Source organism: Struthio camelus, chromosome 1, assembly GCF_040807025.1.
Source record: "Struthio camelus isolate bStrCam1 chromosome 1, bStrCam1.hap1, whole genome shotgun sequence".
In the NCBI taxonomy this organism is placed as follows: domain Eukaryota; kingdom Metazoa; phylum Chordata; class Aves; order Struthioniformes; family Struthionidae; genus Struthio; species Struthio camelus.
Window position 1 is genome coordinate 139,801,433 of NC_090942.1, and position 16,223 is coordinate 139,817,655.

The window sequence follows — 16,223 nt, forward strand, 5'->3', positions numbered from 1 at the left end:
TCTGGTATGGTCGTGACACGCCATAGAGCACATTCCCCAGTGGCTGTTGGAGTTGCCTCACCAACTGTGTCTGAAGCCTGGACGCAGTTAGACCCTCTGACAGCAGACGCAGCTCTACAGGTGTCAGGCTGCAAGGAGTGCCTGGGGCCTCTCCGTGAGGCCTGGGCTGACAGTCAGCTCTCCTGCACAAAGTGTGTTGTGGTTGACCAGTTGTATTGCCAGCTAAAGGAGTTACGGGAGGAAGTCAGTAGGCTGCGTAGCATCCGAGAAGACGAGCAAGAGAGAGACAGGATATTCTCAGAGACTCTGCAGCTCCAGGAGTCCCCACCCGCCACTGCAGTGGAGTTGCCAGAGGGCTCTGTACTGTGTGTAACGGTGCATCATAACGCTGTTGAAGAAGGGTAGAAACTGGTGACCTCTCGTAGAAGGAGAAAGGCTCTTGCTCTTCCTCAAGACTTACCCTTGAAGAACAAGTTTAGTGCCCTCCAAGCTGAGGAGAAGCTGGGCATGGCTTCAAGGGAAGCAACTGGGCCGACAGACCCCATGCCATGCACCAACACTCGGAAAAAGTGGCAAGTGATTGCTGTGGGTGACTCCTTGCTGCAGGGGACAGAGGCACCTATCTGCCGACCTGACCTCTTGTCTAGAGAGGCTTGCTGCCTGCCATCGGCTCGTATAAGAGATGTCGTGGAAAGACTGCCAAGGCTTGTCCATGCATCAGACTACTACCCTCTGCTGCTCTTCCATGTGGGCACTAATGAAACCAAGGGCAAACTGGATACCATCGAAAAGTATTTCAGAGCTCAACGGTCTGGGAGCCCAGGTCATTATCTCCTCAAACCTGTTGGTAAGGGGGAAGGATGGGAGGAGGAGTAGAAGGATTTTCCAAGTTAACAACTGGCTGCACCACTGGTGTTGGCAACAAGGTTTTGGTTTCTATGACCATGGGACCCTGTTTGAAGATCAACAGCTGATGGGGAGAGATGGGATCCACCTCACTAAGTGGGGCACAGGTGTCTTTGCCAACAGGTTGGCCAGCCTGGTACGGAGGGCTTTAAACCAGGAAAGATGGGGGAAGAGGAGTGTTACAGAGATAGGGTAGTCAGTAAAATGCTGCTCAAGTTGGGATGCCTCCAGCAGGTGCATGCAGCCAGGGGAATGCACATAAGACATGACTATGGAGGATCCTCTTGCACCTCTCCTGGGAAGCTTCCGTGCTTGACTGGCTCTCTGAAATGCCTGTATACCAATGCACGCAGCATGGGGAATAAACAGGAAGAGTTAGAGATCTGTGTGCGGTCGCAGGGCCATGATCTCATTGCAGTGACAGAGACATGGTGGGATAGTTCACATGACTGGGATGCTGTCATGGATGGCTACGTGCTTTTTAGGAAAGACAGACCAGGCAGGCGAGGTGGTGGAGTTGCCCTTTATGTGAGGGAGCAACTAGAATGTGTGGAGCTCTGCCTCGGGGTGGATGAAGAGCAAGGTGAGAGCCTATGGGTAAGGATTAAAGGGCAGGCTGACATGGGTGACACTGTTGTGGGGGTTTACTACAGGCCACCTGACCAGGAGGAAGTCATTGATGAGGCCTTCTACAGACAGCTGGAAGAAGCCTCACGCTCACAGGCCCTGGTTCTCATGGGAGACTTCAACCACCCTGACATCTGCTGGGAAGACAGCACAGCTAGGCACAAACAGTCCAAGAGGTTCCTGCAGAACATTGAGGATAACTTTTTGACGCAGGTGGTGGAGAAGCCAGTGAGGAGAGGTGCAATGCTAGACCTTGTACCAACAAACAAAGGTCTGGTTGGAGAGGTGAAGGTTGGGGGCAGCCTTGGCTGCAGTGACCGTGAGATGGTGGAGTTCAGGATCCTACGAGGAGGGAGCAGGGCAACAAGTAGGATCACAACCTTGAACTTCAGGAGAGCAAACTCTTCAGGGACCTACTTAGGGGAATCTCATGGGGTAGGGCCCTAGAAGGAAGAGGGGTCCAGGAGAGCTGGTTAATATTCAGGCATCACCTCCTCCAGGCTCAAGATCAGTGCATCCCTCTGAGTAAGAAGTCCAGCAAAGCGGGCAGGAGACCGGCATGGAGGAGCAAGGAACTCCTGACAAAACTCAAACAAATTTCACATTTGTCTTGCATGTATCTTCACAGCTTCTATCATGCAACAGCGTAGGGGCCATTACCATACTGATCTTTCTTCATATTAAGCGCCTATAGACTAACTAAAGAACAAAAACCTCAGAAGGCATAACTATTTTTAAAAAAAGTATTTAAGATGGCATATTTTTTCATATTTACTTTGTAACTGTATTTTTCTAAAACATATTAAAATAGAAAAAAAGTTTATTTGATCCATTGTACAAAGAAAATACCAACATAGTAACAAAATACTGAAAATATATGAAAGCACCAAAACATTAAAACATTCATATTGGCAAAGATTCTAAGAATTCATTTCTTGTAATTTTACAGGAAAGTGCTATTCAATCCAGTCAAATTAAGGGATAAGCATCTTAATAAGATGGTTAGTAAGTGTTACGAATTACTTTGTTACCTTTTTAACAACATCACAACAATTCATTTTGTTAAAAGCATAGCATTTGAACTGAGTACACAGGAAAACAATTTAAACAAGAGCTTCATAGTAAACAGTGAAAAATGTGAGTTGCAATTCATTAAGAAAACAAAATAGTGAGAGGCAAACCAAAGAGAAATGAAATTAGTTAAAAATTAAGAAAATACAGATATTGTAAGATGATGTATAAATTAAGAAAGACGACTGCGTACCAAACAATTCTGTAGATCTGCCTTTTACAAAGTAATTTTTCAGTAGTCATATTGAATCATATGCTGCTTTATTAGTTGACTAACGTTTTTTTAAACTGCCCTATTCTATTTCCTAGAAATAGTGTTACATCTACAACACACTGAACAGACCGTCTCAGCAAAAAGACAGATGCAAAGTATGACCTTTATTTCCTGCAATAATCTCTTCACATCTATTAAAGTTGACAGACCAAAACTAAATAACCTACTGTGCACGCCAATTTTTGGTGAAAATTAATTCTAGTAAGTTAAAACAAAAATTCTAGTAAACAAAAAAAAAATCTATGTTTTGGACATCATCAAGAGTGAAAAATTTAAATGTATGAAAGATACCAGTCTCCTTTAAACTGTTTATCATTTTAATATACATATTTACAGCAATGAGTACAAAGAATGCTTGTTAGAATTAAGTCCTCACTATCTTCATACACCATTTCTACAATACTTTCAGAGAAATGGCAGATACAACACTTCTATGTTCCCTTCTGCAACATTGAATTTTTTTGATTTGACCTGTTTTTTCTTATATTCATCCATGATTTAAGCATATTGCACATCTCAGAAGTTCTTAACATTAATTATTAGCTTTTTTTTTTATGAGCCATAAATAGGTCATCAGAATTCAATTGCCACACTCATTTTCACAAATGACTGCCAGTTGCTTTCAAAAATCAAAAGGGAAGTCTAATAGATGACAATATATGTAACAGGAACAATGTCTCAACATGAATATTTCATCAATATCTTTGGAATCAAACAAGGGTTGTTTTCCAGGTCAATATGGCCGTGTGTATGGTATTTGGTAGGAAATATTTATAATAATTTTGCATTCAGAAAAAGCCCAAGAATAAGGAATATAAACAATGGAAACAGTGATCTTGAATTTTCAAAATGATAATTACCAACATTTTTAATACATGCCATGTTCATGTACCTAGGTTATATGAAAAAGCTGCCTGTAGTATGTAATTTTTGTAAATTTTCCTGAATGAACAGGTTATCCTTTAAAAATACTAGGCAGACTGCTTGCACCTTCTATAACAGTAATTCAGGATGTAAGCATGAGTATGATCAAAAGAAATTACAGTATTTAATGTATTTGAACAAAACAGAAAAAATACTCCGGAGTTTTAAATTACATTGCTGTATTTGGCTTCCTCCTTCCTCCTCCCAGTTCAGTAGTATTTATTAAGCTGTACAGTGAAAATAGCTCCCAGCTCTAACACCCTTCTCACGCACCATATGAAGCGTCAAGTTTCAGTAATTTATTTTGCTGACCATTCGTTTCTTCTTTTTTCAGCAAATTGTATCATCAGTGTTGTGGGCTCACAAATCTCATTTCGGCAGTTCCAGAATCTGAGAGCAGCACCGGAACCTTTCAAACCAACCATGACAGGCAGCACATTCAGTGCAAAGCAATGCTTTTTAGCTTCTCTGGGTGTATATCAGGTAGAAGCAGAAGGCAACAGTAGTAACTGACAGTAATGATAAAACCACTAACAACTGCTGAAACCACAGGCAGCGATCAATCTGGTCTTGAAGTCTTTTATTAATTTGCAGTAAACGAGTTAGCTGAAAATAAGAATAGTTGCATTCAATTAAAATAACTGCAAATGAAAGTACTGGTTAATTTAAAGCTATTCAGTCACAATAATTACAAGCACAGTTATAATATAAAAACGACTGCTCTTAGCGATAACCTTTTCTACCACTGCCTACCTTCAGTACTCTGTTCCGCTAAAGAAATTTATAATTTCTATGAGTAATCTATACTGTCTACATTAAGCAAGAGCATCTTTATAATAGGAAGAAAAAAAGACTACTAAGTCTCATTATTACCTGAGATATGTAATATAAACAAGAAGAATGAGAATACTGGTTGAAATTAGTAGTGTTCTACTAAACCATTAACATTCAGTAAAATGATTAAATCACTGTAACTGATTTAGCTACTTTGAAGTGCATGATTTTTCAAATTGTAAAATCTACAGAGTCCCAAGCAGGTTGAGAACAAGAAAATTACTTTTTATCTGTACCATATTTTATAATTTTATTCATTGTTCAGCACAGAAGAGAACATTATTACCTGTATATGTAAATCTTCATTGGTTTTCATAGGAATATTAAATATATTCTCTTTTAATGTCAAAGTAGAAGGCTTACTACTTTCTACAACATGACACCTGAGCCTGTGAAAAGGAGGAAAAAAAAAAGTGTGTTCCCAAAATCATAAGTTGAATGTAACACTGAAAAATTAATACGGAAAGCAAATTATCCAAAATATTTACTATATGCACTTTATCATCTGTTTTAATTGATTAATTTTATAAATGACAATTGCAATGATAGTCTGAAAAGCCTTCCTCAGTCCATCAATTATATGTTGACAGTTTGATATACAAAGCCAAATCAAAACAACCTTAATGCTCAAGTGAAATATACCTTTATCATTTTAAATTCATAACACAGGATCCACTGGATTATTTAAATCAAATCCTTACTACAAGATATGCAAACATTTATTGAACGGTAAACAAAATATTTTCTTTCCATTTTAAACCTTGCCAGCAGTGTTTTCCATGTACTCCATTTCTTCCATAGTTGAGTAAGCAGGAATAGAATTTCAAGACATAATTAAAGGTACTGGAATACAAAGCAATTTATAAAATACAGGAGAAGCTCTTCTGATAACATGCAAGTTAGATAGTGTGGGAATTAATTTATTTACTGAACAAAGAGTTAATTTGAGGCTGTAGCATTTGTCTACTTTAAGGATGTAGAAATGCAAAACCGCTCTGGCAATGACAAGTAGAAAAAGGGACAAATGTGTGTAATAACATCTAAGTAGATTCCTCAGAGAAAGCACTTGCATATATAATCTTAGGGAGACAGAAATGATATTTTCCACTACCTTTAATTTAGGTTTAATAAAAAGTACAGATCAGTTCTGCATTTATCAGTAATGTATGCTCATGACATACTGCTACATTAAGAGTGTTTGGGAAATCTCATTTTCTCATACATTCACTTAGATGAGCTTTTAGAAATATATTATTTCAGGTGATAAATTTAATATAATCAAGTAATTTTTCCCTAAAATTTCTCCCTATTGTTTTCTGTATCTAAAAAATTAAAAAAATAAAGCAAAAAACCCCTCCTGAAACCCAACATTTACTCAAAGCAGTTTAAGACAACTCACATTTTTAAACCAGAATGTGTAAAGGCATGCAAGACCCTTCATATATGACAATTATTTCTATGAGTGCACAAAGATAGTCTGTAACTTGCTCTCATGTAACATTTGTACATGTTTTTATGTACAAATTCTATTCCCCTCCTTAAGAACTTTGGAAAATTAAAATTAAAAAAAAAGGCACAGAAAAACAGGGTAAAATAACCCTTTTTAAAGATAGAATAGCCTCTTGATATCATAGCTCTAAGAATTCTAGATGAAAAAGAATTATAATGAACTACGATTTTTCCTAGAAATGTGCAGTGACATAGCTAGTCACTAACAGCACAATTTGTTTTGGAAAATCTTTTACGGATTTTGATATGTAAGTACCACAAATCACATTATACAATGTGGCTAAAAAAACCTTGTCAATGAAAGTCATCTGTTTACCTATGTTCCATCACTTTGGTCCTAGCAACCTCTTTCCAAAACTGAGTCAGTTCTGGTACACCTGCTCCAGAAGACTGGTCCATTTCTGCTGCCATTATGAGGAAACGATCCTGCAGAGAAGCTGCAAAACCTGTCCTCAAAGGAAAAAAGAAAAAAACATAAAAAAGCAACAGTGTGTTTGGATAATTAATATTAAAGAGCATATAGAAGCATTTTTGAACAAAAGCACCCTAAAATGAGAGTTTTAGTGTAGGACATCAGACATCAACTTACAAGAAATAAAAAGAATAAAATCATTCTCTTACACTCAATACTTTTCATTAAAATTTGCCCAAAGTTCTACAGTGTTTCTTTTAGAACTAGCTTCCTCTGAATGATTCCAGAGAACCCAGAATTCTATTACGAATGTTTTTTCCAGCAAATTCTCTTGCCCTCAAAACTACTTGGGAAGCCTGCTTTACTACAGATAAACTTCTACTGTAATACAGCACAAGTGGGATAGATGTCACTATGACTTTTTTGTAGACAAAAAACAGAACGGGCTATAGACAACACCTGCTTACGCCTAAGTGAAATAGTAAATCAGTACAGACAGTTACTCAACCTACCAGTAAAGTGGCACCAAGCAGAACATTAGCTGCCGAGTCCTGCTTGCCTCTCCTTCAGTGAGACACTAGTCTGGCTGTCTCACCTCTATCCAGCTATGGTTTTCATAGTACTTGCTACCCTTCTTTTGCATATGGCTAATGCTGCTGAAGGATTTAAAAGTGGTTTGAAAAAGAACTGACTTTAAAAACTCACTTCAGTTCCTTAGAAAATAAAGCTAGAAATGATTTATATCACGTGAATTGTTCTTAAGTATAACAACAATGAAGTATAACATCGCCTTCACTAGAAACAACACAAATCACATTAATGACCCATATAAAATAAAGTCAACTGTGCATATTTGAAAGTGTAGCAGGCCTTTGGAGTTCAACATTTAATATGCTTGACAAGAGATGTGCACCAAATACAAGCCCCAATAAAACATTGCTCCACAATACACTATCAAGTGAATATTCAGGAAACACACCTGAAACTGAAATAGCCTTGAAACACATTTCCATGTAGAGCAACATAGATAGGGTTGCCCAAAATCAGAGATGAGAAATGAAAACAGAAATTACATCAGCTTTGACAGTGCAGAAAGCGTGAATTACAGCTCTACAGAAATGCAGTTTGAGAGCCACGTTCTCTTACAAATGATAATACTCTCATAGATTCACAACACCTTTCCTACAACAGTAAAGATGACATGGGCGACAGATACCTTATTACCCAACAAGAACATATGAACATTAATATCTAGAACAGTTACCTGTTCATAAAACTTGTCCGGACTTCTTTAAAAACTCTACTGTAAGATTTTACTTACCACCATGAAGAGATACTATTATGTCTAATGATGCACCAGGTTCACAGCAGCTGTTACTAGGTTTAACTCTGTATTTCTCAGGAGCAGTTGTTCTCACCTATAAACAAAATATACCAAGCAAGCATATAGGTAATGCACGCAAATTGTGATCGTTTCATATCCTCTCTCTTTCTGTATTGGCTAAAAAGAAAACAAATATTCCTTGAAGCCCTAAAACCTTGACTAAATATTGTTTAAGATACAACAGTAACATACTGTCTAACATAATTTCTCTGTAAACAAATTTATTTGTTACGTAATTTTTAAAAAGACACTACTATTTCATTTCTTTCCCTCTGTCAAACACTTTCATTCTTTCTTTTCTAGCATATGCTATTTTCTCTTTTTTATACAAAAATAAAGCCAAGAATATCAAATAGAGTACTTGACAAAATTATTGATTTGAAATTATAGCAACTTAAGTTATTTATTCCTGTAGAAAATACAGAAAATGTGGTAGAAAATCAAATCAACATTAAGTCAATTCAGTATTTTTGAAACAAACATAACATTGCATTTACTCCTTTAAGAGCAATATTTGCATCACTATGAAGCATTATTAATTTGTTCACAGGATTTACAAATGAAAACACATTCTAAAGAAATCACTTTTCAAAGCTCTACACTTTCTAACTACCTCCGTAGCTCTACTGCAGTCAGCGTTCAAAAAGATTTGTGTTACTGATTAGACCCTTTACGGTGGTACATGACGTACAAATTCAGACAAACGTTTCTTTGATCTGCTTCAAATATTACAGAGGAAGAAGAATTTATGAGACCTTAAAAAAAAAAAAAAGGGTTTAACAGTATTTCTTCCTCCTTCCCCAAAATTATACAAGAAAAGGCCACGTATTTAGCAAAGTAACCCAGTGAACACATAAAACGTTTACCTTAAAAGCCACTGTGTTTTTAGTCACGTTCGTCAGTACTATCAAACATTTTCTTTCTCCAGTTTCTTTGGATCCAAAATATAGTTCTTCTGCTGGGCTAACAGAAATTTAAAAAGAATTGGTTTATTCAAATGATCTTTACAACATAGAATAAACTTGATCAGACGTAATAAAATATAAAATAAAATACTTTCAACCGAGCCATCTACAGTCAGATTTTCATTAAAACACTGTTAGAATAAGATTCAGAAATTTTATAGTGAAGCTTGAGGTTGACTCATGATCACAAGTGGACTTAGCTGCATCAGCTGAGTAGACTACTGCTATTTACTTCTTACATCAAGAAGAGAGAGTGACCACTTGCCACAGCAGGAATAGCTGATATCTATAGATAGTCACCCTTCAGCCACTACATTTTATAACGGTATGTTAAAGGAAAGCATAATTAAATAATATGCTAATATGATAGGCTATAAACTGTAAGAACTAACAGCCAAGAACTAACTTCTACCTCACTCAACTATCTTTGTAATGGGTATAGCACGTACATAAGAGGAACGGGCAAGTAACTACTTTGGGAGTAGCAATCATTTCAACTGCTACAACTAGATGCACTTGTACATATGAGTCCGTCTTCACATATTTCTGGAGACACATGCAGAGCACTGTGAAAGAATTTGAAGTTTCTTTTTTGGTTTTAAATGTTCTTGTGCAATTTAAAAACTCATGCATAAAATCTTTTAACACTATATCACAGTGGCACAACTCATCTTGTAATAAGCATTCAAATGAACACTATTATGCTGAAAGCAGGGCATGCTCAAATCCCACGAGAGAAAACTTAAGTAACAGAGAAAGAACGGTTTTCTCTTAATAAGTCTTGTTAAGGGTACATGAAGAACGGCCATATTCTTTGATGGAAAGTCTTTTCAAAAAAATGAGCATAACCTTATTTATATTGTGGGGTTTTTAATTTTCTCCCCATTTTTAGAAGGTCAATTTCACACTAGTTTGACCTGTTCTCCCTCACAGGATCTCCTTTCACAATACCAATCCTTCCTTCTCTCTCATTTAAACAAAACAGGATATTAGCTGGGAAGAAAAATACTTGGGGCTTTAGGGTAAGCCTGAAGGGCAGGAGGAGAGCAACTACATTTTATAATGCACTAGACAGTTCACTTGACAACTTATTTTTTTGGTGAGGAGGGCAGGAATAATTGTTAAGGCAAGCAGGCAGTAACAAATTGATGGGTTTAAACAAAATTAATTGGGTAACTATATGCCCTTGTCTCAATTTTTTTCCCCCCGTTTCCAAACTCTCAACTTCAGTAAGCAACAAGTAAGGAAAGGAAAGGAAAGACTGTAGCTATTAGATACTTAACATATCTTAACAGCACACTATTGCAGATGTGAATATTACACAAAGAGCAAAACAATGCATGAATGACACTGGAAAGCATCAAAAAATGTCAAAACGGAGCAAAGAAAAGAGCTCCAGGAAAGAGGTGTTGTTGCAGGTATAGTAAAGTGTGACGTTTCCTGCTCTATCCCTAACTGTAGCAACAGTCATGATTCAAAAAAAAAAAAGTCCATCTTTGTAGGCATGCTGTCCATCAAGTCAAACAACAGCATAGTATAATGCATATACATGTTTTACTTTAAAGTAACACATGATTTTACATTCTTACAGAAATCCTGTTTTCTTTACAATCTGAGGAGGGGAGTAAGCATTTCAGCTTGTACTAGGAATTCTAGTCTTCAGGACACAATACAACATGAGCTGGTTTTCTGCCAGACAGTGCAAGTGAACAGCTACACCTTCCTGCCCCCTTACCAAATTTACTCATCAGGAGGACCAATATCTTATACAAAGGTAAGCATGGAAAAACACAGTAGTGGTATAAACTAGGGCAAAACAGATCAAGTGAGTATGGCTATAAACGTGAGAATCAGAAAAGCATAACTTTGAAAATGTTCTGTTTATTAGTTAGCTTTGGCCATACACAAAAGCCAAACATAGCACGTGACATTAGGTAAGGAATATTTGTGCAGGGGCAGAAGGGGCATCATCTGAGCCTCTGCAGAAGCCACAACCCCAGGAGGTACAAAAAGGTTACTGATTCTGGGTGAGCTCTGTGGTACCAGCACTGCTGTGCCTCAGCTTCCCTTCAGTCTCTGCTGCTCCTGTTCAGTGGCAGTGCCAGTATCAGCAAAAGTACAAACTAGTCATGCTCGCAGAGCTTGTACTCTAGTTCTTGACTCATCTTTGATAAAGGTGCCTGTGGCTGGAGGACTGCTGGTTATAAACTGCATCAGAATTCAATGCTCAGAGATTCCAGGAAATCAAAATCAGTTCTAGCTTCTCCAGAGTTAAAGTATTTATAAAGAACAACTGTGGATAACATACTTTCTCATGAGTTTTTGTAAGGAATAAACAGCAGGGACAATGGAGACAACAGTATTTTATTTTTCCATGACAGCAAAACTACAGTATCAGTACCGCTACACTTGACTAAATTTAGTCTTCCTTATAATTTACATAAATCCCAGCACTTCTGTTCCACTGGTAGCGCTTACAAGATTTGAAGAAAAAAAGGTACTTTTTAAAATTTGTTTTTAAATACATTGACACAAGGACATAGCTTCTTTTGTCATGGGGAGAAAAAATTGAAAATATCCAATATCCAACTTATTTCTTCAAAGAAAATCTAAGTAGAAGCCCATGGATTTTAGAAATTCTTTTAGAAATCACATTCGCAATCTCTGCCTTGCTCCTGCCATATGGGAAATCAGGACTACACGGAGGAGAGTTTTGCACACAAAGGACAATAAAGCTGATTTTCATTTCAAAACTAGAAACATTTCACACGCAAAATATTTTAAATGCTAATGAACATGTCATTATTCAAATTCATTCCAAATCTAATTTAGTCAGCACTTGTGAAGTTAGCTCACCTAAGGAATTATCTATAAATTAGACATTTTCTTCATTCATCTAATAGCAAACTGGAAATGAAAACAAAAGTTAACATCTAAAACAACTTTTAAGCAATCAACTTAACTTGAAAAGGCAGTGGAAAGAAAAAAAGATAGGGGTTAATTCATTTTTCTTCAAATTTCCTGATATAAAGCAGATTAACTGCAAGACGTATGAATCTTCAATGATGAAATCTTCTGAGCAGAGATGCCATTATACACAGCGCTTCCCACACTGAAAGAATTGTACCCTTTTAAATTTTGCTTTATTGGTGCAAATTACTAGCATAGATATTTAAGCCACCTTAACTTAAAAACAATTTAAAGAAAATTCATCGGAGAGCTGTCTTAGCAAACAGTGTTTAAAATTATTTTGGCTTAAGAAGCCAAAGTTAAACCACAAAGCTTTCTCATTACTCATATATATTGGTTAACTAAAACAAAGGAGTGAATTTCCCAGTATAAATGAAATATACATCTATTAATTAGTATAAAGCATGCCACATCAAAAAAAAAAAAATCATTAAAAACAACACATTCAAATCCAGAAAGTTGTTTATGGGCTTTGGGAGAAAAAAAAAATTCTTAAGAGGTATTCATTTAATTAATTGATGTTTATAAATATTGTTTTCTCTAACACTCTGAAAAATCTAGTTTCTTTTAAAAACTGTAACTAGTTCCATAATCAAGTGTCCAATGGACATTGTGAAAAAACATTAAAAAAGAAAATTATTATTACCTGATATGTAATAAAGGTCCTTTAAAAGTGGTTAGTGCTTTCTTTGCATTTTTTGGTTTGAAATCTGTTTTGTCAGTTTCCTCTGATTTGGGAATTTGTTCTATAGAATTCATCTAAGTAAAAATGACAGTTATACAGATTAAGTAGAAACCCAGGTCATACATGTTAAAGTCATGCAGGTATTTCATCAACAAACAACATGAGGTAACTCATTTCAACGATATGTATATTACAGATCAATCTTAATACGTATTTGTTGAAGCTGCTAGAAGTCCACTGCATAAAATGTTTTTGCATTAGAAGTTATATTATATATTAAGCATGCATAAAATACAGCTTTTCTGCTTTTTATAGGTATTTTCCTGATGCCTGATATGGTTATTTTTAAAAGCACCAAGCCCGTTAAGTTATGCTATTTCAAATATTTCAGTTTACAAAGCAGTGATGTTACTTGTCCTTCTACCGCAAAACTGAATCAAAACATATACCGCAATACAATCATGACAACACTGAACAGAAAATACAACAATTCTGCACCTCATTGTATTTCAAGAGTTGTTAAACATATCTTCACTACTTTTTAGATTGAATTCTGAGGTACTGGAGACGAAAAAAAGAAGTGCTGATTGAACTGTTGCATCCAAAACTGCAGATGCCTTATGTTCTGAGGCTTTCTTCCTCTACTACATTAAGAAAATGTACAAGTCAACAGACCTGAATACCCATCATATAATTCCAGATTTCTCCAATTTTTTAACAAAATACAAACAACGGGGGGAAAAAATAAAGACTGAAAGAATCAGTGGCATGATGGCTCATCAAGATCAGCTAGCTAAATAATGTGCTTAGCCTTATTTTTATTCCAGTTAAAATACAGGTAGAAGGCCTGAAGAGAATTGAGTTTATGCAGATTTGAAGTAAGGGAATTAAGGAAATAAGATTTTGTGGAAGAGAGGTCTTGTAAAAAACAAATTGCACGCACAACGATTTAAATTTCATTCTTTATAGTAATAGTTATACTGAAAGTTTAGAGTTTAAAATACAGCACACGAGTAATGCGTTTGGCTTTGTTTACACAACTGACTAGAATTACCATCAGTGAAAATATTACTATAGTATACATTAAAGGTAGCATTCCTCTGGACAAATGCAAGTTCCTGCAGGACAGGCATTTACAAGTTTATTACTCATTGCTCCCTCTACTCTTTTGAAAGAAATAGGCACTTCTATGGGATTAGCGGAGGTATACATGTGTAATATAAATCAGGAATTTATAGCGAATTCTCAGTGATGATAAAAATCTGCAGCTAAAGACTGCTAGTGCAGTAAATAACAACGAATGCAATGAAATCTCACAGATCACTCGAAATCTATCACTTTGGAACCTGCCCTATTTGATTATTTAATATTTAGACACAGACAAGTACAAAATAATTAATTTAGAAATAAGAAATGCTAACTATTCCAGGAGAATAAGAGACTTTCCTGAAAAACAGGTTTTGAAAATGGACTTAACATTGCAGTGGCAAATAACAGTATGCTTGCTGTGGAAGAAAGGGCAAACACTAATCTTGAACACGTGAACAGAAGATTAGTGAGTGGAGAGTGGAAGTAAAACAATAGTCTACTTTTTACAGAAATTGTATAAGCAAAGAGATAAGATCCAAAATTTTAAAAGTATGTTAAAGATGCAACATGCCTTAAGAGTAATTGATTTATGACAAGTTTAAATGTCAGTGTGCTTAGCTGATTGAAAAGACTGATTAGCACCTTGATCATACAGCGTTACGGAGAAGATACCACAAACGAAACCATTATTTTTAACATTTAAAATAAAAGAAAAAAGATGACCCTAACTAGAAAACTAAAGCAAGCCAAACAAATCAGAGCGGGGGGAAGGAGGGGAGAACCAACCGTTGAGGGGGCTAAGAAGTGAAACCAACTCTTATGTTAAGCTGGGATCGTTCGTGTTGTTACAGAGTTTAACGGTCAGGAAGTCATGATAGTTATGTAATGCTTCCTTTTCGCATTATGGTTACTGAAATTATATTGTCCAAATAGCTGGCCAAGTTGCAAAGAACAGTTCAGCTATGTTAAGTGATAAGCATGCTTCAAATTATTCTGGCAAAAAATTAAAACAGAAAATGAAATTGAAAATGTTATATTAAGTTACTACATTCCATCAACCAAAAGTTTTATGATTCATATTCCAAATTAATTATGGCCTTAGAGTGATGAATTTCAGATTTTTCCTAATATTTTCAAGAACAATATCCCCATTGACTATCATTGCATATTCCTTAATATCACACCACCGCAGGAAGATTGTATTCTCAACACAGGATTGAGAGATTAGGGATATAATTTCTCCTGAGATTAAATAATGATTTTTATATGTTGAGATTTCATCAATAGTTTAACAAAAAAAGTTACAACAAATTAACATCTGGTGCAGCATAAACAGTCAGTTGTAGTATTTTCTCATGAATATACTGACTTTAACAGAAAACTAGAAATTGTCTAGATATGTCTAGAAAGCTAGACATATTTTAAGATGCACACCACAAGATGTTCTCAGTAAAGATTAAATACGGGCTAAGTAGAAAAACATAACCTCTGGAAACAAAATTAACACACCAACTTTTAAAGTTTTACTCTACAATCCACTAAATTCCAGGGAGATATTAAATATTCAGTACACATTTTACACATTCAGAAGCACAAAGCTGATCTAAACAGTAAAATCTGCTCAAAATAAGAAGAAAGGTCAGAACTGCAAATACAATTTCCAGTTTTACTGATTACTTATTTCAATTTGAAAAAATAATTTCAACATACAAAGTAAAAGTCTGACAAGAAATGAAAATCATATGCCCCCTGTCCCGCTTGGTAGACATACTAGTTTTGCCTCAATCTTAAGAGTTAGATACCTTTTTCGGATTAAGGTTTTGTTCTTCATTGGGATACCCAGTCTCCTTGGTGTCTGCATCTATCTCTTCTTTACTTTCATGCTCATCTTCACTAGTAATCGGCCCATTTTCACATAAAGGAGTTTGAAAATCATCATCAATCAATGGAGGATAACTATATTTGAAAGAATCCTAAAACATAAGGAGATTTTTAAAGGAATTTATTTTGGACGATGAAAAGGGCTTTCTCTAGTATATTCTAAAATGGAAACACTATCAATTAATATTTTGTTTCATATATTGTACATTTAACTTATACATTTTAAAATAGGCCTGTGTGCAGAAAGTTAACCAAACCATTTTGGTGCAGAAGCACCAAAAATTTTGATTTTACAATCACTAACAGACAAATAAAGACAGCCACCTAATAAAGCCACTGAATTATAACTACTGTTTATATTTATAGATTCAGTTGGACTGTAAAATTTGGTTTGTCAGAAATCAGCATTCACAGCCTTAGCTCTGAAGTTTTGCTATCATTGTTAGGTTTTAAACCAAGTTTCCTAGACCTATGACAGCTGTTTCTAACAAATGTTCTAAAAAACAAAAGATTTTCAGCTGTTTTTCATATTCTAGGTCAATAATAGTCATAGTTTAAAAAAAAAATATCCAATCCTTCAAGTTTAGTCTATTATTTGGACCCTTAACAAACCCTGTATCTCACATCCTTCTTATAAAAGATTTTTATTTTAAAGCAGAAACAAGTTGGGATGGCAAATCAATTTAAAGACT

General features: G+C 35.7%; 1 protein-coding gene across 2 annotated transcripts in view; it reads right to left on the minus strand.

Moving 5' to 3' along the window:
• Positions 1–2,335: 2,335 nt before the first annotated feature.
• The window catches only part of MOSPD2 (motile sperm domain containing 2), a 34,091-nt gene continuing 20,203 nt past the window's right edge, over positions 2,336–16,223 (minus strand). For both annotated transcript variants that reach the window (XM_068919675.1, XM_068919684.1), the window contains exons 9-15: positions 15,453–15,623; positions 12,523–12,635; positions 8,808–8,904; positions 7,879–7,975; positions 6,462–6,591; positions 4,923–5,025; positions 2,336–4,408 (exon numbers count right to left, since the gene is read on the minus strand). In XM_068919675.1, the coding sequence (XP_068775776.1) occupies positions 4,262–4,408; positions 4,923–5,025; positions 6,462–6,591; positions 7,879–7,975; positions 8,808–8,904; positions 12,523–12,635; positions 15,453–15,623 (858 nt within the window). In that variant the 3' untranslated portion in view covers positions 2,336–4,261. The remainder of the gene's footprint in view (positions 4,409–4,922; positions 5,026–6,461; positions 6,592–7,878; positions 7,976–8,807; positions 8,905–12,522; positions 12,636–15,452; positions 15,624–16,223) is intronic.